The following is a 26,397-nucleotide window of genomic DNA, read 5'->3' on the forward strand; positions in this document are numbered from 1 at the left end:
AACTACAGCACGGTCACATGACTTCACGTCACCACCGCTAAGCTAAAGGTGGCTAATGTTGGGCTATAGAGGAACTACGGGGGCCCTGCAGGGTCAAACCTTGGGTCCGGCTGCAGAGATGATGATGTGTCCTGGCGGCTGGATCCACGGCTCCCCGTCCACCTGCACCGGGATCGGCTTACTGACCGTCAGCCGGATGTAATTCCCCTGAGCGATACGGATCCCTGAACGCAACCCACTCTGCACCTGGCCCTGCACACACACACGCAAACACACACACACACACACACACACACACACACACACACACACACACACACACACACACACTAATATTAACAATCTAATAATGTTGTTTATATAATAATAATATAACATGTATGGAGGCCATTTTCTGCAGAATTAGTACTTTTGCACACTTTTGAACAGAATTTTGAATGCAGGATTTTATGGACTTAAGTTTGGCATTATTGTAAGGGTACGTTGCTTCATTTTGTTTGTGTGTGTGTATGTATGTATGTATGTATGTATGTATGTATGTATGTATGTATGTGTGTGTGTGTGTGTGTATCTCACCATGTGCACAACCCCTGTGACCCCGACGACCTCCAGCAGCCCGTCGTCGATCCTCGGTTTCCCGTAGCGACTGTCGACCTCCGACCCCCAGAGGTCAGCACCTGAACCCCAACTACACACACAAAACAAGTTAAAATACTTATAAAGTACAACATCGAAATGCAAATATTGCAATTAGATTAGATTCTGAGTTATAAATACCAAATGTCTAGATATTTTTGACACAATTAACCCTTGTAGTTCCATGTCTTGTTACATCAGAATAGACCATATTTGTTAGGTGTTATTATGAGAGAATGCCTTATTGCCCATATTGAGCATATTAAGACCCAAACTCATGTACAACAACTTTACTTACAATAAATAAGCACTTATTAGAGGGTTATTAAGGAAAAACTCTGAATTAATGGCCTAGTACTTGTAGAATATGGTCATGTAGAATAAGGCATTAATACGTGTTTTCTAATGACTAATAAAGAGCCAATACACTGCTAACATGCATGTTAATTAACTACTAGTTGATGGCGATTATGTGTACCGTAATATAGTGTTACCAAATATTTTAAAACAGTCAGAATATTCTCATATAATTTCCTTGTGTGTGTGTGTGTGTGTGTGTGTGTGTGTGTGTGTGTGTGTGTGTGTGTGTGTGTGTGTGTGTGTGTAATTAAATGTTCATGTGATTGAGTGTTATTGATCGGTCGGACTGATCGACTGCTGCTGTCACACACTCTGTAATCAAAGACTTGCTATTGGAGAGCTGTCTGATCAGTGTGTGTGTGTGTGTGTGTGTGTGTGTGTGTGTGTGTGTGTGTGTGTGCGTGCGTGCGTGCGTGCGTGTGTGCGTGTGTGTGAGAGAGTGTAAGAGTGTGTGTGTAATTTATGATTCATGTGATTGAGTGTTATTGATCAGTCGGACTGATCGACTGCTGCTGTCACACACCCTGTAATCAAAGACTTACTGTTGGAGAGCTGTCTGATCAGTGTGTGTGTGTGTGTGTGTGTGTGTGTGTGTGTGTGTGTGTGTGTGTGTGTGTGTGGGTGTGTGGTACCTGGGTATATTGAGGAAGATGAGCCCCTCGATGTTGGGCAGCTGGACCTCCTGAGCATCGACCTGCAGTTTCAGTTCTTTGTGGAGACTTCGGCTGCAGCTGATCTTCTGCAGACCCACTTTCACATACACACCTTTATTATGGAACCGGGGGGGGGGGGGGGGGGGGGGGGGGGGGGGGGTTGGGGGGGGGGGGGTGGGGGGGGGGGGGTGGGGGGGGGGGGGTGGGGGGGGGGGGGTGGGGGGGGGGGGGGGGGGGGGGGGGGGGGGGGGTGGGGGACATGCAGGGTTTATTTACAACAGACATGTCCCGCTCTGGATAAAGTTATATATTAAATTATATTAATGATAGAAACCTGCTGGTGAAATTTGTCCGGCTCGTCCTCAGCTGGCCTGGTTGGAAGTCGAGGCTGAGCTCAGCGTCGATGCCCAGCACCGAAGTAGTTGTTCATCTGACAATCTGAGAGAAACAGAGACAGAACAATCAAGGTAAAGTGAGAAATATATTTTAAAGTGTGCTTTCATTCTAAAAAAAACAGACAAAAAAATCAATTTGATATAAAAAAAAATACAAGAATAAAAAAAAAAAAAAAATGAATAAAATAAATAAATTAAAGTGGACCTATCATGCTATATTTGAATAATATAGTGTAGGGCCATACCTATATAAAACATGTCTGTGAAGTTTTTTTTTCAAAATACCAAACAGATCCTGCATTTTAGCCATGCCTCATTTCGCTCTATTTGCTCTTTTCCAGCCCTGTTTTTGCAAGGGCTGATTCTGTGAGAAGTCTTCTTCGCTGCTTTTGTGGCAGACTACAGCGCCACCTACAGGCCTGGCATATGTACTACAGCGTCTCCAGCGCTTTCGAACGGCAATGGCCGTGGCTGTCTCCTCCTGATTGGTGGAGTTGGCCCAATAGCCGTAGCGCCACCGTCCTGACGTCAGGACAGTGTTCAAATCTGGATCAGTTTTTATCAGATCCGTTGCAGCCCCTTTTTTAGAGATTTGGGTATGGAGGAAAATAGAGAGGGTTGTGTTTTCTGACACTTGTGCGGCTTTCACACCAGCGCTTTTCCCTTTCTAGCTCCTAGCGAGAGCTTTTCTGGTTCAGCTCGGGTTTCCCTTTCAGCTCCCGCTCTGTTCACACCCGCCCAGGAGCTGCCGAGAGATTTTCTCCCACAACAACGGGCCGGGGACTGCGTCGGGTCGACGATCGTGTTGCTTTAATCATACGAAGCCAGATTAAATTAAATAACGACTTCTCCAACCTTATACTTTCTCCAGAGTGCCGTGGTTCATTGTTTATTAATGTGTTTTCAGCGGCATTTACCGACCGCTGCAGTGCTGGCTGCTCTTCCACGGGAGTTTATTCTCCCGTTAGCTCCGGGTTAGCTCACACGGCTCTAAAGTATTCACTGTCTGACTGTCACACAAGCAGCTGATACATATCCCCAGTTCCCCTTAAGTGAATGTGTGTCAGTCTGAATTGACGCTGTTTGGCATCACAACGCTGTTATGAAAGTTTCTCTGGTAACATGGGTGATGTTAGCATAGCAACCGAAGCTAAACTGACTACTTGCTAAGCCGTTTCTACAGGCACTTTTTACCGGCGTATTTTTCATTATGATTCTACTTGTGATAGTCGGACATGACAACCTGTGCAGCCCATGTATTGATTCCATCCGATAGCTGCTATAAATAACAAACAAAACGTCTGCCTGCTCTCCACAATGATCAAATAACAGCGAACGGATGGTCAAGTAGGTTCCTCCTGCACGCCCGACGTAAGCGACGCCGCGTCATAGCTCCGAAGCTCTTGCCTCTGGACCGACAACTTTTTGGGAGCTGGAAGGTGAAACCGCAGTTCCGGAGCTATGACGCGCCGCCGCTGCGGTGGGTGAACAGGAAAAAACCGGCGCTTTCACAGGCTCTAGCTCCCAGCAGGAGCTGGAAAAGCGCCGGTGTGAAAGGGGCATTGGTGAGTTCCCTGGAACACCGGGGACACATATTCATGTATAAAAGACGTACAAAAGTGCATTTTGCATGATAGGTCCCCTTTAAATGAATTAAATGAATTAAACTATTCAAGCTTTAACCATTTTCAAAATTACAAACCAAATTAAAATGTAGTTTTCCTTTCAAAATAAAAATGTTTTTAATATAAATATTCACAGTCAAAGGGCTATATGTATTAAGTATATAACTTTAATAATGAATAAGGACCTTGGGGGGCTCCAGGAAGCTGTGAGCGTCCTCAGTGAGGTGCTGAGCGTCCAGCAGGATGGTCCATCGGTCCATCAGAACCTCCTCAGCCTCGTCCACAGACACCAGGATGTGAGGGGGGTCCTCCCCGCTGTAACCTGAGCCCCAACGAAGCACCCGGGCCAGGTCGTTACCTACAAGATTCAAGGCTTTGATTGTCATGTGTTCAGAGCTACAGTGTCGATATGACGATGAAGATCTGAGGTCACAGGCTCCTCCCACAGAGCAACACAATAACACAGATAGTGCAAGTAAATACAATAAAATAGAATAGAAGTAGTGCCATAAGAGTCTATATACAGTACAAGTGATACATAATTAGCACACACACACACACTTTTTTTTATGTTTAAACTTTAATCTCATTATTTCTGAGTTTTCTTTCTCGATAAATATGACTCTTTTTTTTGTTATTGAAGGTACTAAACTCTGTAGGTTTACGCCCTCACCTGTCCCCAGAGGAACGATGCCGATGGGGGGTTCCCTGCAGACCAGCTGTGTCTCACGGCCTCCAGGACCCCCAGCACCCAGCCGATGGTCCCGTCCCCCCGCAGACTAGCACCCGAAACCTGGGGACCTCTCTGACGTGGCAGGCTGCAGAAGAAGAAGAAGAAGAAGAAGAAGAGAAAAAAGAAAAGAAGAAAAGAAGAAGAAAAGAGAAAAGAAGAAGAAGAAGAAGAAGAAAGAAGAAGAATAAGAGAAGAAGAAAGATAAAGAAGAAGAAGAAAGAAGAAGTAAGAAGAAGAAGAAGAAGAAGAAGAAGAAGAAGAAGAAGAGATTTAATGACATATAACAGAAGAAGAGATGTCTGTAATCAAAGTCTGTACCTTCATGTTATGAATAATTGACTGTATGCAAAATGATATGATGACTATTTAAAGTGGACCTATCATGCTATATTATAATAATATAGTGTAGGACCATACCTATATAAGGCATATTTATACTTTTTTTTTCTTCAAAATACCAACAGATCATGCATTTTAGCCATGCCTCATTTTGCTCAATTTGACAATTTATAGCTCTGTTTTTGCAAGGGCTGATTCAGTGAGAACAGCACCATCTACAGGCCTGGCATATGTACTACAGCGTCTCCAGCGCTTTCGAACGGCAATGGCCGTGGCTGTCTCCTCCTGATTGGTGGAGTTGGCCCAATAGCCGTAGCGCCACCGTCCTGACGTCAGGACAGTGTTCAAATCTGGATCAGTTTTATATCAGATCTGTTGCAGCCCCTTTTTAGAGATTTGGGTATGGAGGAAAATAGAGAGGGTTGTGTTTTCTGACACTTGGTGAGTTCCCTGGAACACCGGGGACACATATTCATGTATAAAAGACGTACAAAAGTGCATTTTGCATGATAGGTCCCCTTTAAGTATATAATAATAATACGTTTATTTAGTATAGCACCTTTCACAGACATATAATTCACAAAGTTCTTCTCAAGAAAGAACACAAGTTAAAATGAAGACCACAGAAACATGAATACAATAACAACATGAGGCAGAAATTAAGATTAACATCAAAACAAAACACAGAGCACGTGGAGTCCCTAAAGGAACAGACAGAGCACGTGGAGACCCTAAAGGAACAGACACAGAGCACGTGGAGTCCCTAAAGGAACAGACACAGAGCACGTGGAGACCCTAAAGGAACAGACACAGAGCACGTGGAGTCCCTAAAGGAACAGACACAGAGCACGTGGAGACCCTAAAGGAACAGACAGAGCACGTGGAGACCCTAAAGGAACAGACAGAGCACGTGGAGACCCTAAAGGAACAGACACAGAGCACGTGGAGACCCTAAAGGAACAGACAGAGCACGTGGAGACCCTAAAGGAACAGACACAGAACACGTGGAGACCCTAAAGGAACAGACACAGAGCACGTGGAGACCCTAAAGGAACAGACACAGAGCATGTGGAGTCCCTAAAGGAACAGACACAGAGCACGTGGAGACCCTAAAGGAACAGACACAGAGCACGTGGAGTCCCTAAAGGAACAGACACAGGGCACGTGGAGACCCTAAAGGAACAGACACAGACACAGAGCACGTGGAGACCCTAAAGGAACAGACACAGAGCACGTGGAGTCCCTAAAGGAACAGACACAGAACACGTGGAGACCCTAAAGGAACAGACACAGAACACGTGGAGACCCTAAAGGAACAGAACACAGAACACGTCACACCACATCTCAAGTAGAAACTAAAGCCAATGTAAAAACAGTCTCAAGTCTCTCCAGGTAGATTTTCATCATAAACTAAACTAGTAATCTTAGAAGGTAAAACATAGTTAATAGGAACTAAATTACACTTATATTCTAGGGCTGTACCCGAATATCCTACTATTCGGTCGTTGGCCTACTATTCGGTTTTCAATTTCATTATTCGGATATTTGTTTATTTTTATCCTAAATGTATGCTATCAATAAAGGCGCATTGCCACATTCTTATATTATATTTATACTTTTTAATTGCACTGTTAAAATGCGGAAATATATACAATCTCAGCTTGGGCGCCTGACATCACTTTCACTCACAGCGCCACGAACGTCACGCTTCACTTCGCTTCACACACCTGAAAACAAAATGCTGAAGACTCCAGCTGTGTGGGACCATTTTAAATCTGACGACGATAAGACGAAGGCATTGTGCCAAATATGCAATATGAAACTGGCCTACCACGGTGGCACAACAACTATGAAAAGTCACCTGAATGCTGTAAGTAGTAGCTTAGCTGTTGTCCAGTTGCCATGATGAAGCTGCTTTATCCACTGTTCAAACAGTAACGTTACACATGATAGAAACGTACTTTGCTTGCGAACATTCACTGCTGATTACTACCGAATATCCGGAGCCCGAAAAATGGTATTCGGGACAGCCCTATTATATTTACATTTGTTTTATTTAAAGAAATGAAATGCATTGCGTAAATTCTTTGGACAAATATAGAGTGTGTTTGATTCAGGTGTGTTTGATTCAGGTGTGTTTGATTCAGGTGTGTTTGATTCAGGTGTGTTTGATCTCAGGGTGTTTGATTCAGGTGTGTTTGATCTCAGGTGTGTTTGATCTCAGGTGTGTTTGATCTCAGGTGTGTTTGATTCAAGGTGTGTTTGATCTCAGGTGTGTTTGATTCAGGTGTGTTTGATTCAGTGTGTGTTTGATCTCAGGTGTGTTTGATTCAGGTGTGTTTGATCTCAGGTGTGTTTGATTCAGGTGTGTTTGATCTCAGGTGTGTTTGATCTCAGGTGTGTTTGATCTCAGGTGTGTTTGATTCAGGTGTGTTTGATTCAGGTGTGTTTGATCTCAGGTGTGTTTGATTCAGGTGTGTTTGATTCAGGTGTGTTTGATCTCAGGTGTGTTTGATCTCAGGTGTGTTTGATCTCAGGTGTGTTTGATTCAGGTGTGTTTGATCTCAGGTGTGTTTGATCTCAGGTGTGTTTGATCTCAGGTGTGTTTGATCTCAGGTGTGTTTGATTCAGGTGTGTTTGATCTCAGGTGTGTTTGATCTCAGGTGTGTTTGATCTCAGGTGTGTTTGATTCAGGTGTGTTTGATCTCAGGTGTGTTTGATCTCAGGTGTGTTTGATTCAGATGTGTTTGATCTCAGGTGTGTTTGATCTCAGGTGTGTTTGATTCAGGTGTGTTTGATCTCAGGTGTGTTTGATCTCAGGTGTGTTTGATTCAGGTGTGGTTTTGAGTCTCAGGTGTGTTTGATCTCAGGTGTGTTTGATCTCAGGTGTGTTTGATTCAGGTGTGGTTTGATCTCAGTGTGTTTGATCTCAGGTGTGTTTGATCTCAGGTGTGTTTGATTCGGTTGTGTTTGATCTCAGGTGTGTTTGATTCAGATGTGTTTGATCTCAGGTGTGTTTGATCTCAGGTGTGTTTGATTCAGGTGTGTTTGATCTCAGGTGTGTTTGATCTCAGGTGTGTTTGATTCAGGTGTGTTTGATCTCAGGTGTGTTTGATCTCAGGTGTGTTTGATCTCAGGTGTGTTTGATCTCAGGTGTGTTTGATTCAGGTGTGTTTGATCTCAGGTGTGTTTGATCTCAGGTGTGTTTGATTCAGATGTGTTTGATCTCAGGTGTGTTTGATCTCAGGTGTGTTTGATTCAGGTGTGTTTGATCTCAGGTGTGTTTGATCTCAGGTGTGTTTGATTCAGGTGTGTTTGATCTCAGGTGTGTTTGATTCGGGTGTGTTTGATCTCAGGTGTGTTTGATCTCAGGTGTGTTTGATCTCAGGTGTGTTTGATTCGGGTGTGTTTGATTCGGGGTGCGTTTGTTTCTCTCACCCTGCCAGCGGGCCTCCGTTGGAGATGTCAAACACCTGGTGGGGGTTCAGGAGCTTCCTGAAGCCGTAGAGCAGATCTCTTCCTTTCAGACCTCCACTCCTCGGGTTCACAAACACCAGCAGAGGACAGACGTCCGGGGAGAGACAGTTCAGCTGAGAGAGGACAGGAAGAATTAAAGGTCTCCTATTAGGCAAAATCCACTTCTCCATGTCTCTTCTACATCAACATGTGTCCCCTCTTCTTCATGTCTCTTCTACATTAACATGTGTCCCCTCTTCTTCATGTCTCTTCTACATCAACATGTGTCCCCTCTTCTTCATGTCTCTTCTACATCAACATGTGTCCCCTCTTCTTCATGTCTCTTCTACATCAACATGTGTCCCCTCTTCTTCATGTCTCTTCTACATCAACATGTGTTCCCTCTTCTTCATGTCTCTTCTACATCAACATGTGTCCCCTCTTCTTCATGTCTCTTCTACATCAACATGTGTCCCCTCTTCTCCATGTCTCTTCTACATCAACATGTGTCCCCTCTTCTTCATGTCTCTTCTACATCAACATGTGTTCCCTCTTCTTCATGTCTCTTCTACATCAACATGTGTCCCCCTCTTCTTCATGTCTCTTCTACATCAACATGTGTCCCCTCTTCTTCATGTCTCTTCTACATCAACATGTGTCCCCCTCTTCTTCATGTCTCTTCTACATCAACATGTGTCCCCTCTTCTTCATGTCTCTTCTTCATCAACATGTGTCCCCCTCTTCTTCATGTCTCTTCTTCATCAACATGTGTCCCCTCTTCTTCATGTCTCTTCTTCATCAACATGTGTCCCCTCTGTGTAAAGAGACTCTGAAAGTTTCAGGAACAAAGATTCTCTCTCTTTTTGTCCTGATCAATTTCTTTAAAAACCTGTCTGAAAATGAGCTGATCAGATTTTGGCCACTTGATGATGTCATAATGATGTTTTGTCTTGTGTAACCATTAGCCAATCAGCAACCAAGGTACTGTATATAGTGTGTGTGGTGTGTGTGTGTGTGTGTGTGTGTGTGTGTGTGTGTGTGTGTGTGTGTGAAAGTGTGTGTGTGTGTGTGTGTGTATATGTGTGTGTGTGAGTGTATACGTGTGAGTGTATACGTGTGAGTGTATACGTGTGTATATGTGTGTATATGTGTGTGTGCGTGTGTGTGCGTCTGTGTGTGTGTGTGTGTGTGTGTGTGTGTGTGTGTGTGTGTGTGTGAAAGTGTGTGTGTGAAAGTGTGTGTGTGTGTGTGTGTATATGTGTGTGTGTGAGTGTATACGTGTGAGTGTATACGTGTGAGTGTGTGCGAGTGTATATGTGTGTATATGTGTGTGTGCGTGTGTGTGCGTCTGTGTGTGTGTGTGTGTGTGTGTGTGTGTGTGTGTGTGTGTGTGTGTGTGTGTGTGTGTGTGTGTGTGTGTGTGTGTGTCTCACCATGATCTCTGGGATCACCACAGAGCTCAGGTTCTTCTCGTTGACGCTCGTGTCTCTCGCCAGCATGAAGACCCGCTCGGCCTCAGAGAAACACGAGACCTGCAGCGCCACCGCGCCTGAAACACACAGGACACACTCCATGTACTTATACTTCAAGAGAGTACAAGTACACACTTCATGTACTTATACTTCAAGAGAGTAAAAGTACACACTTCATGTACTTATACTTCACAAGAGTATCTTGTTCTCAAGTTACTTTCTAATACTAATACTTGAACTTGATCCTCGATTTGAAAACTTGGATATGTCGTTATTATATAAAGTCAACAACGTTAGAAAAATGTTTTTAAAATATAAAAAAATTCTCAGCAAAAAAGTAACAAATCCCTGAAGAAGGTTTTAAAAAGTGACTAAAATAAAATGTTGAATAATCTTCAAATAGATGTGAGTCTAAAACAATCCTCTGCCGTCAGCGCAGGAATATAGGGTTACTAAAGGTGGAACACTCCTAAGATAAGTGTAATAATAATAATGATAATAATAATAATAATAATAACATGTATCTGACATACCAGCTGTAACTGAAACGTGGGCAGCATTTGAATGTGAACGCTATGAAGGAGGCTTTAAATGATTGGACTAAAGATGGAAGATGTTGTCAGAGCGGCTTAAGAACTGATCTCAGGTGCTTTCTCACAGATCCTTCAAAGCCCATCAGTGTCTCACCTTGGCTGGAGTAGAAGTGACTGAAGGAGACCAGGTGACCTGCAGACAGAGACAGAACGTCTTCATTAACACATCTCACCAAAAACAGACACAAACCAACAAGCTGGAGAGACACCAAAAAGAGACATTACATAACTACAAAGAGACCCAAAATACTACACTATTTCTAAAGTAGAGAAAGTGTCACGAAACCCACCGTTTTCTGATTCAAAGCTATTACTAAAAAACAGAAAACAAAAAAAAAAAACACTAAGAGACAAAAAAACAACAGTGGTCTAATGGATAGTGAGGTGGGCTGAAGATCGCAAGGTTGTGAGTTCAAATCCCGCCAGGAACCTCACCACTAGTGTGCCGTTGAGTAAGGCACTTAGCCCTCAGTTACTCCAGGGAGGATGTCCCTGTAATTGGTCATTGTAAGTCGCCTTGGATAAAAGCGTCAGCTAAATGAAATGTAATGTAATGCCTTCTATTTATAAAAGCCCTATATAAAATTAAGTGAATTTAACAAGTTGATTTTATGAGACTAATCTGTTTTTCACGAATTGTTTGAGGATTTTTCTCATTTTCAAATATCTCATATTTGTTGTAATAAAAAAGAAAAGCGCGGAGTTTCTCGTTAATGTTTTGCCTCTCTCTCTGTGTGTGTGTGTGTGTGTGTGTGTGTGTGTGTGTGTGTGTGTGTGTGTGTGTGTGTGTGTTGTGTGTGTGTGTGTGTGTGTGTGTGTGTGTGTGTGTGTGTGTGTGTGTGTGTGTGTGTGTGTGTGTGTCTCTCACTCTTGTTGGTCAGCTGCTCCTGGATCAGCCTCTCGTATTCCTCTCTGCTCAGCAGGGGGTCCAGGCCTCCGATCAGCAGACTCACCTGGACCCCCTGCTGAGCAGAGAGGACCCCCCCCTTCCTGTTCGGCACCGCCACCAACCGCGTCTGGTTCATCTGACGCAAAGACACCTGGGAAATAAAATACACCAATTCACCAATTCACCAATTAAACAAGTAACAAATTAAACAAGTAACAAATTATCAAATTATCAAATTAACAAATCAACAAATTAACAAATCATCAAATTAACAAATCAACAAATTAACAAATCAACAAATTATCAAATTAACAAATCATCAAATCAACAAATTAACAAATTATCAAATTAACAAATGAATCAATTAACCTCGTTAGTGTCACCTGTTCATGTCCATGTGTCTCATTAACCTTTATTTTATTTTAAATAAACAATGTGTGTGTTTTGTTTAATTTAAAACAAACCATGTGTTTTAACGAGCCTCACCTTCCTGATCTCCTGCAGCTTCTCCAGAATCTTCTCCTGAGGGGACAGCGTCTGTCTCTGGACTGCAGGGGGGACGGAGACCAATGAATAAAGAATAAATAAACAATTCTAATAACAAAAACTATTTAAATTCATAATAATACATGTATAAATATATATTAAAACGGACATTCATTTGATGTTAAAATCGTATTTATTACTTTCTTATGAGACAATAATAGAAAATATATTGTACAACATAAGAAGGAAAATAAAACCAATGAAATAAAGTATTAGGAATAAAAACTGTTCCATTCCCAGCAGGTTCATCCCCATCTCTTTATTCCATGTCTCTATGTATTATTATGATGTTAGCGCTCACCTTGCTTGCTGCTCATGTAGACCTCCATCAGACTGAAGCTGGACCACATCCTCCTCCTGACACACACAACACCACACAACACACCACACACACACACACACACCACACACACACCACACACACACCCACACACACACAAACACACACACACACACACACACACACACACACACACACACACACACACACACACACACACACACACACACACACACACACACACACACACACACACACACACACACACACACACAACACACACACACACACACACACACACACACACACCACACACACACACACACACACACACACACACCACACCACACACACACACACACACACACACACCTTGGTTAGAAGCAGAATAACTTGTGGATCTGGTAAATATACGTCATCCCAGAATAAATATGACGCTGCGTTTTATTTGTTTTCTGTGTGAAAATGTCACCTTTCTGTCCAGCCGCCTGAGGACCTCTGAGAGAACTGTCTCTGCTGAGCTGTCTTTAGAGACGGAGACCGAGACGAAGGACCTGAAACACAGAACACCATGAAGGAACTGGGAGAACACCAGCAGGGAGAACCATTAAACTGGAAAATACTGTTGTGTTTAAACGTGAACACACTGGGGAAATACCAGAGAGTTTAACCCTTTAGAAGCTGGGAGAATGCTGTCCAGTTTGATCTTTAAAAACCATGAAGGAACTGGGAAAACACCAGTATGTTAAACCAGTAAATACAGGTGTGTGTGATCAGCTGTTCCTCACCTGTTCCAGCTGGAGAACACCTCGATGACCTCGGGGTTGCGGGGGCGGAGCCTCAGCAGCCAGCCGTTGTCGGGGCAACCCTCCCTCGGGGGGGTCCGGTTGTCGGGGGTCCCGTTGTCGGGGGAACGGTTGTCATGGTCCCCGTTACGGTTGAGGATGTCGTCGCTATGGAGACGCTGCACGGCGACGACCTCCTTCAGCTCAAAGTCCTGAGGATCCCCGGGGAGGAAGAAGGAGCGCAACACCGCCTCCTGCAGGACGACAACACGCGCCATTAAATCATGACAATACTTATAGTAATAATACAATTAAAGCAACAATAATATTAAAATAAAAAAATATAGAAATAATGCTAATTATAGTTTGCAAAATATTGATAATAAGAAATTATTATTATTATTATTATTTTGAGAAATAAGAAATTCAATCCACATTCCTGCAGTTTTCACTAAACATCGCAGAGTTTAAGATACGAAGATAGTAGTATAAGTAGTAGTAGTACTAGTAGTAGAAGAAGTATATAAAGTAGTAGTAGAAGTTGCAGTAGTAGTATAACATGTAGTAGTAGTAGTGGAGGTATAACTTATAGTAGAACTAGTAATAGTAGTATAACTTGTTGTAGTAGTATAAGTTGTACTAGTAGTAGAAATAGTAGTAGTAGTAGCAGTAGTAGTAGTAGTAGTAGTAGTATCAGTAGTAGTAGTAGTAGTAGTAGTAGAACTTATAGTAGAACTAGTAATAGTAGTATAACTTGTAGTAGTAATAACAGTAGCAGTAGTAGTATAACATGTAGTAGTAGTATAAGTTGTACTAGTAGTAGAAATAGTAGTAGTAGTAGTAGTAGTATCAGTAGTAGTAGTAGTAGTAGTAGTAGTAGTATAACTTGTAATAGTAATCGTAGTCTTAGTAGTAGAGGTAATAGTAGTAGTTGTATAACTTAGTATTGTGAAGTGTAAACAGGAAGTCCTCACCACCACTTCCTCGTTCCTCGTGGCTCGGCTGATGGAGACCAACCGGAATAATCCACGCTTCACTGCATCGTCCCCGTCAAAGACCTTAATCACCTGCTTACCTGACACACACACACACACACACACACACACACACACACACACACACACACACACACACACATCACACACACACACACACACACACACACACACACACACACACACACACACACACACACACACACACACACACACACACACACACACCACACACACACACACACACACACACACACACACACACACACACACACACACACACACACAACACACACACACACACACACACACACACACACACACACACACACACACACACACACACACGTAAGTACATTTCAAAATAAAAGTCTGTGAGTTTGTAATAAACAGACTTTTATTCCATGTATCTTCTTCCATTTGGTGAGTTCATGAACGTTTAGCCTTTGTCCGTGCAGACACTACTCTGTAGTCGAGAAGAGGAGTTTATAATACAGAAAGCAGCAGTTCTGGATTGAGAGATGTTCCTAAGAACAGAGTGAAGCAGATTGAGAGATGTTCCTAAAAACAGAGTGAAGCACTTTGAGGATCAGAGACCTGACTCTGCAGGCGGAGGCTCTTTAGACGCTGCAGCAGACGGCTCCAGATCATCAGAGCTATCTGAGAGAAACACACATGTATACACACATTAATACACGCATACTCCTCTGTGCACCCCCCATCTACAGCCTCTCCACCAGCTGGAGGGCTGAAGGGTCACTTTGTTTATTAACTTATAATAAAAAAAGCTCTAAAATTCAAGAGGGGTTTGTCCCGTTTAGTTCATGCAGTAACACAACGCTCAATTCATTAGAAGTTGCTTGTTTGAATAAATGACTTTTCTGACCCCCTCCTCTCTTAAATGTAATAAAAACTAGCTGGGATTTGAGTTTCCGCTCCCTAGATACAAATGAGTTTGTTTAAAAATGTTGTCATAAACACATTACAACGTTTTTTTGTTATTTCCTCAAATCAAGTGCAGAACCTTCCAGGAAACAAGTGTTTGTTTTTCACACGGCATCACAGAGGATGTGGTCGTGTGTGTGTGTGTGTGTGTGTGTGTGTGTGTGCGTGTGTGTGTGTGTGTGTGTGTGTGTGTGTGCCTGAGTGTGTGTGTGTGTGTGCGCCTGGTTGTGGGAGTGTGTGTGTGTGTGTGTGTGTGTGTGTGTGTGTGTGTGTGTGTGTGTGTGCCTGTGTGTGGTAGTGTGTGTGTGTGCCTGTGGCTGTGTGTGGTAGTGTGTATGTGGGCATGTGAGTGTGTGTGTGCCTGTGTGTGTGTGTGTGCCTGTGTGTGTGTGCCTGTGTGTGTGCCTGTGTGTGTGTGCCTGTGTGTGTGTGCCTGTGTGTGTGTGCCTGTGTGTGTGTGCCTGTGTGTGTGTGCGTGTGTACCCTGCTCCGGGCTCTCTGTGATTCGGTACAGGTGCATCTTGCTGAAGTTTCTGGAGTCGAGGCGGACGCAGGAGGGAGGAAGCATCATGCAGCGCAGACGACCCAGAGTGCACTCTGCTGGCACGCTGAGGTAGCATGCCACGTGAGTCTGCACACACACACACACACACACACACACACACACACACACACACACACACACACACACACACACACACACACACACACACACACACACACACACACACACACACACACACACACACACACACACACACACACACACACACACACACACACACACACACACACACACACACACACACACACACACACACACACACACACACACACACACACACACACACACACACACACACACACACACACACACACACACACACATTATGACTTTGCTTGTAATAATAAAATAATACATTTGATTGATATAGCACACTTTAAAAACAATGTGCGTCACAAAGCTATAAGCAGAAAATAATAAAACAAATAAAATAAAAAGTTATCTAAGGAGCATATTGAATAAAATATGGTAATATATAAAAGGTTAAAATACTAAATAAAGGACAGTCAGTAAAATGCGGTGCGGAACAGGAGGGTCCTGAGGCAGTTCTTAAAAACTGAGAGTGACGCAGGGGTCTGTTTGTTCTCTGGAAGCTGATCCAGCGACGTGTTGTGTGTCTGGAGCTCTTCAAACCTCGTGAAAGGGTTAGTAGGAAGTGTGTTGTTGTTGTTGTTGTTGTTTCTCACCGTGATGCCGCACCACTCACACCTCGTCCCTGTCATCACGTCAGACGAGCTGCAGGAGCGCCGACACACGTCGCAGCGCGCCGCCGCCGGGAGGTTCCCCTCCCTCCAGTGGTGGTGGAACGTATCCTGCAGCCAACAGAAAGTAGACCCGGTCAGAGGTCATTGGAGTACTTGGAGGAAAACAAGGTAACCATCAATTATACCAACAAACTAGAACTGTACATGTAAAGTAAGAATTACAGAAGAATTAGATTTAAAATGTTCCTTATGGGAAGAATCACTTTCCCAAGGACAAAGAGTTTAAGGAAATAAAATACAGAACATTTGGGAGGAAAAGAAAACATTCCTCTTTCACTTTTTGATCTGTGTTCTATACACACACACACACACACACACACACACACACACACACACACACACACACACACACACACACACACACACACACACACACACACACACACACACACACACACACACACACACACACACACACACACCACACACACACACACACACACACACACACACACACACACACACACACACACACACACACACACACCTCTCCAACAGGAAGTCTTTGATTAAAGTGTGTGTGACAGCAGCAGGCGATCAGTCCGACCGATCAATAACACTCAATCACATGAATCATTAATTACACTTACACACACACACACACACAGTGATCACACACACACACACACACACACACACACACACAGTGATCAGACAGCTCTCCAACAGGAAGTCTTTGATTAAAGAGTGTGTGACAGCAGCAGGCGATCAGTCCGACCGATCAATAACACTCAATCACATGAATCATTAATCACACACACACACACACACACACACACACACACACACACACACACACACACACACACACACACACACACACACACACACACACACACACACACACACACACACACACACACACACACACACACACACACACACACACACACACACACACCACACACACACACACACACACACACACACACACACACACACACACACACACACACACACACACACACACACACACACAGGTTTATATACTTTAAGTACTGCAGCTTATGAGCTCATGACAATAAGAACGAACTACTTCCTCATCTCCTTGAACTTTGACCCTCTTATAAGTACTGTGCAAAGGATTGTGGGTCAGAATGAGGAAAGCATGCTGGCTAACATGCAGCAGGACATCCTGGTATTTTATTTGTATTGTAAGGTTTTATGACACAGCTCCCCTGAGACACAGTAGAGATCCTGTGAGAGCTGCATGATGGTAGAGGTGTGTGTGTACGGCCTTCTCTAACATCAGACCAGACACTTTCCACGCTGCTATGGACAGTCTGCACATTTCTCACAGATATTGAAGTGACTGTTATTTTCTATATATTGATTGTTGTGCTTTTATTTGTGTCTTAATGTGTGCATATGTATAAATGCGTCTGTTGATTGTGTATATATAGGCAGTGGCGGCCGGCCCATAGGGGCGCTAGGGGCGCCGCCCCCCCCTCTTCCCACATTAAAAAAATAAATAAATAAAAAAAATAAAAAAATATATATTTAAAAAATATATTTTTTATTTTTATTTTTATTTTTAATAAACAAGGTAAATATTATATAATTGGTATCAGTAAAATGTATAATCTACAATAAAATCTCGTTTAAAATTGTGTTACGATGTCTAAAGTTACTGATAAGTCACATGTTTCCTGCCTGGCCTTGCCCGTGTATCATTACTCACTCTCGTCTGGGCGCTATGCACAGCGCCCAGACGAGAGTGCAGCAAGTGCAGCAGAAGCCAACTGTTGCTATCTTTAAACTATGCCGCCGAAACATAATTTCAGCCAATCAGCGTCGTCAAATCTGATGGTCACAGGGCTCCTACGTGAGCGCCCGGTGCAGTCTGTGAGTTGTTTGGACTCGTATCCAAGGAGACAAAACAGGAAGCTGTCATACACTCTGGAAGCTACCATTAGCAGCTAATGAAACTCAGTTTTTGACATAAAAATGGAATTATGGATCATCAATCATTTTTCAAAGTGACAGACACATTGGATTAACCTATGGATTAACCTTCAGCTGCGTTTTTCTCGTTTTTGATCAGAATTGTTATTCTGCAAAAGGTGAGCATATCTCCGTGTTTTGCTACCTAAAGCTACGTCGTGTGATGTCTGTATTTGCTTCCCCTGTCGCAAGTTCTGATCGCTCAGTGATGATACTTATATTTCTAGAATCTGTGGAATCTCAGCTTGTTAGCACAGTTTATGCTGTAGAAACTATGTCCAGGACAAGGTGTTTGGAAGTTTTGGAAGATTCATAGCTAACCACACTGAAGTTATGGAGGTATTGATCAGTCTTCTCATATTTTTAAGCCTCAAATTGTCCTTCCCCCCCCCCTCTAACATCACCAGAAGTCATAATTTAGGGGGTCTTTTCTCAAAAAAATGCCCCCTAGTATTGTTTGAACACCATTTCCACAGCCCCACCTAAAATATTTTCCACCAGCCGCCACTGTATATAGGTATTTGGGATTGTGGGAAACGGTATTTCGATCTCTCTGTCTGTTTCCTCACCTGCTGCAGCGTGCCGTCCACCTGAGAGCTGCGGCAGTCTGCACAGCTGAAGAGAGAGCAGTCAGCGTGCACGTGCAGCTCACACACTGCAACACACACACACACACACACACACACACACACACACACACACACACACACACACACACACAGAGAGGCAAAACATTAACGAGATATGAGATATTTGAAAATGAGAAAAATCCTCAAACAATTCGTGAAAAACAGATTTGTCTCATAAAATCAACTTGATAAATTCACTTAATTTTATATAGGGCTTTTATAAATAGAAGGCACTTTACATTAAAACAAATATTGAATTCAAGCAAGTACTTCACTTCTTGCTGGTTTCACTGGTTTCACTGGTTTCACTGGTCATTACGGAGGTCTTACCTTCGCAGCGCAGCGCCGTGTTTCCCTCCGTCTGTTTCCTGCAGACAGAGCAGAAACGCTTCTTCTGACCCGCCGGGCCGAAGCAGTGAGAGACAGGAACCTGTAGGGGCAGCAGAGAGAGAACTGAAGCTAATGCTAACACAACTGAAGCTAATGCTAACACAACACAAGATAATGCTAACACAACACAAGATAACACTAACTCAAAACAAGATAACACACAGCGCAAGATAACACCTAAACGATGGAAGATAAGAGACGCTAACACAATGCAACATAATGTTTACACAACTGAAGCTAATGCTAACACAACTGAAGCTAATGCTTACACAACGCAAGCTAATGCTTACACAACGCAAGCTAATGCTTACACAACTGAAGCTAGTGCTAACACAACTGAAGCTAATGCTTACACAACGCAAGCTAATGCTAACAACATGCTAGATAATGATAACACAACATCCACAAATTAATGAAATAATAGTTAGATTAATCTGTAAATGCATTGATGTTGTCGAGTCAGGATCTGTGTGAAAACTTTATAAGCATAAAAAAGGAAAAATGATTTAAGAAAATGTAAATGTTGAGTGACAGCACCTGGACAGGTGAGGACTATAAATTCCTCTGCTTCATTATGCTGGAACATTCAGTGATCAATTAACTTCATGTCGGGGGCGTTTGTTTTACTCACCTGCACCAGAGACGGGGTCATGCAGGAACAGGCTGAGCGCAGCGTCTTCAGACATTTCTCGTGACACATGAAGTTACACACTGAGGAGGAGAGAGGAAACACTGAGCGAGGGAGAGGACTCTTTAAAGTAGAGACACTACATACTGATATACACCTGAACATCAGCAGGAGAGGACTCTTTAAAGTAGAGACACTACATACTGATATGCACCTGAACATCAGCAGGAGAGGACTCTTTAAAGTAGAGACACTACATACTGATATACACCTGAACATCAGCAGGAGAGGACTCTTTAAAGTAGAGACACTACATACTGATATACACCTGAACATCAGCAGGAGAGGACTCTTTAAAGTAGAGACACTACATACTGATATACACCTGAACATCAGCAGGAGAGGACTCTTTAAAGTAGAGACACTACATATTGATATACACCTGAACATCAGCAGGAGAGGACTCTTTAAAGTAGAGACACTACATACTGATATACACCTGAACATCAGCAGGAGAGGACTCTTTAAAGTAGAGACACTACATACTGATATACACCTGAACATCAGCAGGAGAGGACTCTTTAAAGTAGAGACACTACATACTGATATACACCTGAACATCAGCAGGAGAGGACTCTTTAAAGTGATTTGAAAAATACAATGTTGTTCTCCTGTATATTGTGCATGGAGAGAATGACAATACATTTCCAAAGGAATAATTCCTCACTCTTTGAGACTCTTTTTGTGGACACACGATAAAAAGGACAAACGTTTTTTGTTGTTATATAATCTGAAAGCGTCAGGCAGCCCTTATATAAAGGTCTTTATCTGCAGGTCAGAGGGAACCTAAAAGGCCGCAATAATCCGTCATTATGCAGAAAAATCTGTGCAGCGTGAGGACAGCCGGTCAAAGGGGGGGCGGTGACGCATGTTCATAATGTCATTTAGGATTTAATTTCACTGTGGGACTGCTTTCCTCCTTGTTCACAGCATGTCAGACCTAGAGTCTGATTGGTGCTTACATGTCGTTATATTCCCCCAATAGAAAGAATCAAACTCATACCTAGAGGCGAGATCTTCTGGACGAATAGAAGAGAAAACATAAACTGATGTATTTTAAACAACAATAAAGAAGAATATTTAAACATTTTACATAATATATATTATGCTTGTCGTTTTATTGCTAAGTTCACAGAGATGTAAAGGTATTGTAACTTTTTAAAAGTATTTATAGAAATAATTCCTATTACATTTTTGGGAAATCCATACCTAAGATTTCACCTTAATTAGTTAATTAAAGAATACATGAATAGTAATAATTAAGGAATATATGTATGTGTGTGTTTGTGTGTGTGTGTGATGATGATGATGATGATGATGTCGCTGCCAAACACACATGCAGCTCCTGTTGCCATGCCAACCCAGAGGAAGTAAATCACGACTTGACTGCAACGTGGACAGACAACCAGTCAGTGTTACTGGGCAGAGTGGAGAGTGTGTGTGTGTGTGTGTGTGTGTGTGTGTGTGTGTGTGTGTGTGTGTACGTGTGTGTGTGTGTGTGTGTGTGCGCGTGCATGTGTGTGCGCGCGTGTGTGTGTGTGTGTGCGTGCGTGTGTGTGTGTGTGCGTGTGTGTGTTGGCTGCCTGTTGAATTCATGAAGATGATGCTTTCTTTGAAGAAAACTTAGTAAAGAGGTGTTAAGGAAAGGAGATTAAAGAGTCCTCTCCTGCTGATGTTCAGGTGTATATCAGTATGTAGTGTCTCTACTTTAAAGAGTCCTCTCCTGCTGATGTTCAGGTGTATATCAGTATGTAGTGTCTCTACTTTAAAGAGTCCTCTCTTGCTGATGTTCAGGTGTATATCAGTATGTAGTGTCTCTACTTTAAAGAGTCCTCTCCTGCTGATGTTCAGGTGTATATCAGTATGTAGTGTCTCTACTTTAAAGAGTCCTCTCCTGCTGATGTTCAGGTGAACACTACAGCGAGCAGAACAGAGCCTTTTTAAGAAAAGATAAGTCAAAGGAAGGAAAGTGGAGAATAGAGGACAAAAAGGGTAAAGAGTAAAGAAAAGGAAATTAGAGGAAAGAGGAGACAAAGAAATAACCAAAACAGAAAAAGGAAAGGACACAGGAGGCAAGGAACGACAAGAAGGAAAAGAGAAGGCAAGCGAGAGGAAGAGGAGACGGGAAGAAATACAGGAATCAGAGGAAGAGTTCCCAGCAGTATTTGTAGCAGGTTATTTGATCCTACCTGAGCTTTTAGAAACTCACTTCCAGCTTCACTTTCCTACCAAACGTTCCTTGATAGATTTCAAAAGACGTGAAGCCTAAAGATAATGCTCTTTTAAATTAACACTGTGTTACGACCCTCCTCCTGTGAGTGTGAGTGTGAGTGTGAGTGTGAGTGTGTGTGTGTGTGTGTGTGTGTGCAGGTGGTGCCTGTTAGCTGATTGGTCCACCTGGAGAGACAGGAGCATTTAAGCTGCAGCCACGCAGTTCCTCGGCCCTCTCTCTCATCGACCTCTCCTACTCTGTGTCTGTGGTAGAAAACCTGATCTCTTGTTCTGTGTGGTTCCATCTAACGATTACCGGTCCTTTTGTACTTTTTGGTATCTTTGTAAAGATAAGCTAATTGAATCTGTCTTGAAAGACACGCTTTGCTTGGCCCAGGAGTGCGACACCCGTTTCTTTTGTTCAAATCCTGTTTTCCCGTTAGGTTAGGTAAGAAGCCTGTATTTGAATTTACTTATGTTGTTAGGCAAGATGTATGTATGCCCAGGGTTATTTGTTTATGGGGGTTGTCTCGCCTCCTTTAAAAACAAACAGGTAATTAAAATGACCAAAGGCATTTTTCTGTCTCATTGTCCATTTCTTGGGAGTGGGGAGAGTGAGAAGAGTGAGAAGAGTGAGAAGAGTGAGAAGAGTGAGAAGAGTGAGAAGAGTGAGAAGAGTGAGAAGAGTGGGAAGAGTGAGAAGAGTGGGAAGAGTGGGGAGAGTGGGGAGAGTGCAATTTTGTGCTGCTCCTAGGTTCCCCTAGACCTGGGCGTAACAACTGCAAACGTGTTAATGTGCATGTATATGTGGAGGAAAATGTATAAAATACATGTTGTTTTTTTTGCATACTTGGTTGTTGTTGTTGTTGTCCTGGACTTAATTGGACTTATTTGCCAATATATCTTCCTGTTATTTCTCTATTTGGATTGGTGTAACTACCTCTTACATATTTCATTACTCTATTTGTTGTAAGCTAATATGCACAATATCTAGCATAATAGTCTCCCTCTGGATTAAAAACAAGTGTATCTTACTTTACTGATTAATTAAAGAAATGCAATACTAACTAAATGCTCTTTGCACTCATCAGCAAACCCCTTGTTGCTTTTTAGGGTCACCTGCAGCTGGATATGCACTTATGCAGTGGTGCATGATTTGTTACAGTAATTCATATAAATAATGCACTTTGTGTGTTACCTTCACACAGGAAGCCCACCAGCCCCCAGATGAAGTCGCTGCAGCTGTGGCAGAAGGTGGGCTTTGTGAGGGTGACTTTCCGGAGGCAGTGTCCTCCAGGATCCGGGATCTGGTGCTTGTTCCGGGGAACAGGGGACTGCTGAGCCCGCTTCTTCCCGGCCAGAGGGCTCGATGTCCGGCTGTCAGTGGCCTCAGGGTTTGCCGGTCTGCAGTCCGCCATGTCCTCCTCAACACACCGATAACAGTGCAACAACACGGGGTGTGTCTTAGCTTAAAGTGGAGCAGAAAACTCCTGGAGCTCTAAAAAATATATATTCCACCCCCAGCAGCGAGACATCACACCCGGCGACCGAGCTGCTTTCTCGGCGTGAGTCCTGGAGCTCCCCCCGGTCCTCAGAAGATAATTATCCAAGGTCCACAAATACAGAGTAGGCGTGTCACGACTTTGTGATCCAACAACAACGCAGACTGCTGTAAAACGGGATTTCTAGAAGAGTCACCCGGCTTGGAGACAGCGGTACCACCCAGTGGTTCTAACCGCCGGAGAGGGCGCTTAAGTCGGCGTGTTTATCAGACCCTCCCGCCTCTCTGGTTCCCCAAAATATCAAACCCCTGAAATATTAATCGTCCATCCACCTTGTTAAAAGCACAGCATGTATTCCAGGGAAGGTAGTGCTCGGCTACTCGGTTTAAAAGCCTTTTTTAGTCTTCTGACTATGGAGATATCTCCCTCCACGCCGCGAATAGAGACCCAAAGCCCGCGGACAGATCTCCCAGCTCCGTGTGGTTCCAGGAGCTTTTCCCTTTGCTCGGGAAGCCGAATGAATAAAAGATGACAAATATCGACCCAGTGGAGCTGGATGCAGGGTGAAGTGTCTTTGAAATGATTATTTCAGTCAAAGCACGCAGCCATGCAGGCAGCCCTGCACGTCCGGATCCGGAAAAGAGGCACTGCAGGCCGGGGAGGAAACGGTGAAAAAGCTGCTTCTGCGAGTCTGGAAGGTAAACGTTATTCAACAAGTGTGAAGAGGGGGGCTTTCATTTTGGGGTTTCCTTCGTCTTCTTCTTCTTCTTCTTCTTCTTCTTCTTCTTCCTCCTCTGCTTCTCCTTCCGCGTCAGTCTCCAACACTGATTTACTCCTCCCTCCTCTCCTCGCCTCCTCGCCTCCTTTCCTTGTTCCCTTCATCCCTTCCTTTTCCTTTCCTCCATCACTCAGGAGCCTCTGCATCTTTAAATTAAAATGAATGATTCCTAAAATAAAATACTATATTTGATTCTGTCACCTTTCCTTCCTCTTCCTGTTTCTTCACTTCCTCTTTCTGTTTACACACCGCCTCCTTCCTCAAATGCAAATACAAAAACTGCATCACAGTTTTCTGCAAATCATAATAAAGAGACATGTGCAAATGTTTCTTCTTTCTTAAGACAAAAAAAGCATGCTTTGTATAAAATAATGTCTTCATTTTTCATTTGAATATGTGTGCATATAGGGTGGGGATATCTAATTATTGGTCCATCCTATAATATGTGGGATCTTAGCTATTCTATATATATTTTACAACTCAAATCTATATATAGAATGGACAGCATGCCTTCAGAAAATACCAGAATATTACAAAAAAACATTAAATTAGGTTCACTTCATTGTGAAAATGTGTCTTTGTTTAACAGCAATGTGAAATATGTTCAAAAGTGTATTTATTTGTTGATTAATTTACAAAAAGTGACCCATAATTACCTGAAAATAGGAGTTGGAGCTCAGATAATAAATACATTTCTACACCTTGAGTATCTACACTCATTAATGTGTAAATTAAGACCAAAATGTGTTATTATTGTGAGGTTTTTCGTTTAAAGGCAAATATTGACCCTTAAATCTCTGTATTTCTGTCTGTGTTTTGGACCCTGAGAGTTGAGCTTACTTCCATCTCTAACCCCGTTTCGTATAATTATGAAAAAACTTACATTGAGGGATTTTTTTTCTGGATATCTGAAGGAACAGCTGCAGGCAGAGTAGACGCTGTGAGAAACACAAACTGTGGACATCATGACGTTTGAGATAAGATCATATATTAATCATATTGATCGACAGAGAGGGAATACAGTTGTTGCAACACCACAGACATGCACATAAGTACAGATAAAATAGATAAAACAATCAACGAATAACAGGGTATGGAAGCCCAGAGGGGACATTTTAATTAATGTAATCGTGCAATTTTCCAGATATGTATAAGTTATTTTAGTAAAACTTAAAATGCAATAACGAAGTTGGACACTTTTCACGCTTTAATGTCTGCTGATAAACGCCTTTCCTTCTTCTCTGTGAATAACCAGGTTATTAATAGACACCTTATCTCACACAGAAGGACTTTACACACACAGAAAGCACATGACAGAAATGTAACATGAGATAAAATAAATAAAAAATAAATTGCTCTTATTGTCATTTCACAGTACAGGTATTATGTAACGAAATTGATCCTCTGCATTTGACCCATCCTAGTGTTAGGAGCAGTGTGCTGCCGTGGACGGCGCCCGGGGAGCAGTGTAGGGAGCGGTGCCTTGCTCAGGGACACCTCGGTAGCACTTGGTCTTGCCGGGACTCGAACTGGTGACCTTCCAGTTGCCAAGCCAAGTCCCTATGGACTTCACCACCACCGCCCAAATACAAACTAGTTCAAGAACTTAAAGTTTAAATCCAAATGAATCTAACGATCTGTAAAATCCTAAAAGGTCTGATATTATTCTGCAGCTGTTGGCAAAAGAGTTTAGAGCGAAACAAAGTTTAAAGTGAATCACGATAATGAACAGAAGGAAGTGAAAATAGGGAACAATGCAGAGTAACATGTCAAAGATATAAGCAACAGTTTATTGCCTCAGCTTCAGGTTGCCTTTACGGATATGACATAAAACATGTGGTGAAGTATAAGTACATTTAATACAACAACCGCTGTCTCACGGAGAGATACCGCAGGTCCTTCCTTCCTGCAGCGTCAGACATACAGCCAGCACAGCCCCCCCCCACACACACACACACACACACACACACACACACACACACACACACACACACACCACACACTATATCACCCCTTGCTGCTAAATACCAACAAACTATGTGCAATATGTGCAATATATAAGTGCCGTTAATAACTGTGTAATATATACCTGGCTGCTAAATCCGTAGAACTGTTACAAGGTGTGTATTTTTAAATGATGTAACTTTTTATTTTTTATTATATATATTTGTTATTATATCATAACTTAGTACTTTTTAATGCATGTCATTTAACATATGTAACA

The 26,397-nt window shown here is 42.7% G+C and overlaps 1 protein-coding gene across 1 annotated transcript in view; it reads right to left on the reverse strand.

The window, feature by feature from the left end:
• The window catches only part of LOC117482571 (diacylglycerol kinase theta-like), a 28,828-nt gene extending 4,046 nt beyond the window's left edge, over positions 1-24,782 (reverse strand). Inside the window, 26 exon segments of the mRNA XM_034130705.1 lie at positions 100-252; positions 577-688; positions 1,629-1,782; positions 2,012-2,087; positions 3,855-4,027; positions 4,343-4,393; positions 4,396-4,443; positions 4,446-4,472; positions 6,080-6,096; positions 8,180-8,331; positions 9,631-9,746; positions 10,357-10,395; positions 11,131-11,213; positions 11,215-11,302; positions 11,638-11,699; positions 11,999-12,054; positions 12,450-12,531; positions 12,766-13,016; positions 13,737-13,837; positions 14,355-14,417; positions 15,186-15,333; positions 15,954-16,079; positions 18,545-18,630; positions 18,935-19,034; positions 19,626-19,705; positions 23,092-24,782. Of these exon segments, the coding sequence (XP_033986596.1) occupies positions 100-252; positions 577-688; positions 1,629-1,782; positions 2,012-2,087; positions 3,855-4,027; positions 4,343-4,393; positions 4,396-4,443; positions 4,446-4,472; positions 6,080-6,096; positions 8,180-8,331; positions 9,631-9,746; positions 10,357-10,395; positions 11,131-11,213; positions 11,215-11,302; positions 11,638-11,699; positions 11,999-12,054; positions 12,450-12,531; positions 12,766-13,016; positions 13,737-13,837; positions 14,355-14,417; positions 15,186-15,333; positions 15,954-16,079; positions 18,545-18,630; positions 18,935-19,034; positions 19,626-19,705; positions 23,092-23,311 (2,664 nt within the window). The 5' untranslated portion in view covers positions 23,312-24,782.
• Between the last annotated feature and the right edge of the window lie 1,615 nt (positions 24,783-26,397).

Source organism: Trematomus bernacchii, unplaced genomic scaffold, assembly GCF_902827165.1.
Source record: "Trematomus bernacchii unplaced genomic scaffold, fTreBer1.1, whole genome shotgun sequence".
NCBI lineage: Eukaryota > Metazoa > Chordata > Actinopteri > Perciformes > Nototheniidae > Trematomus > Trematomus bernacchii.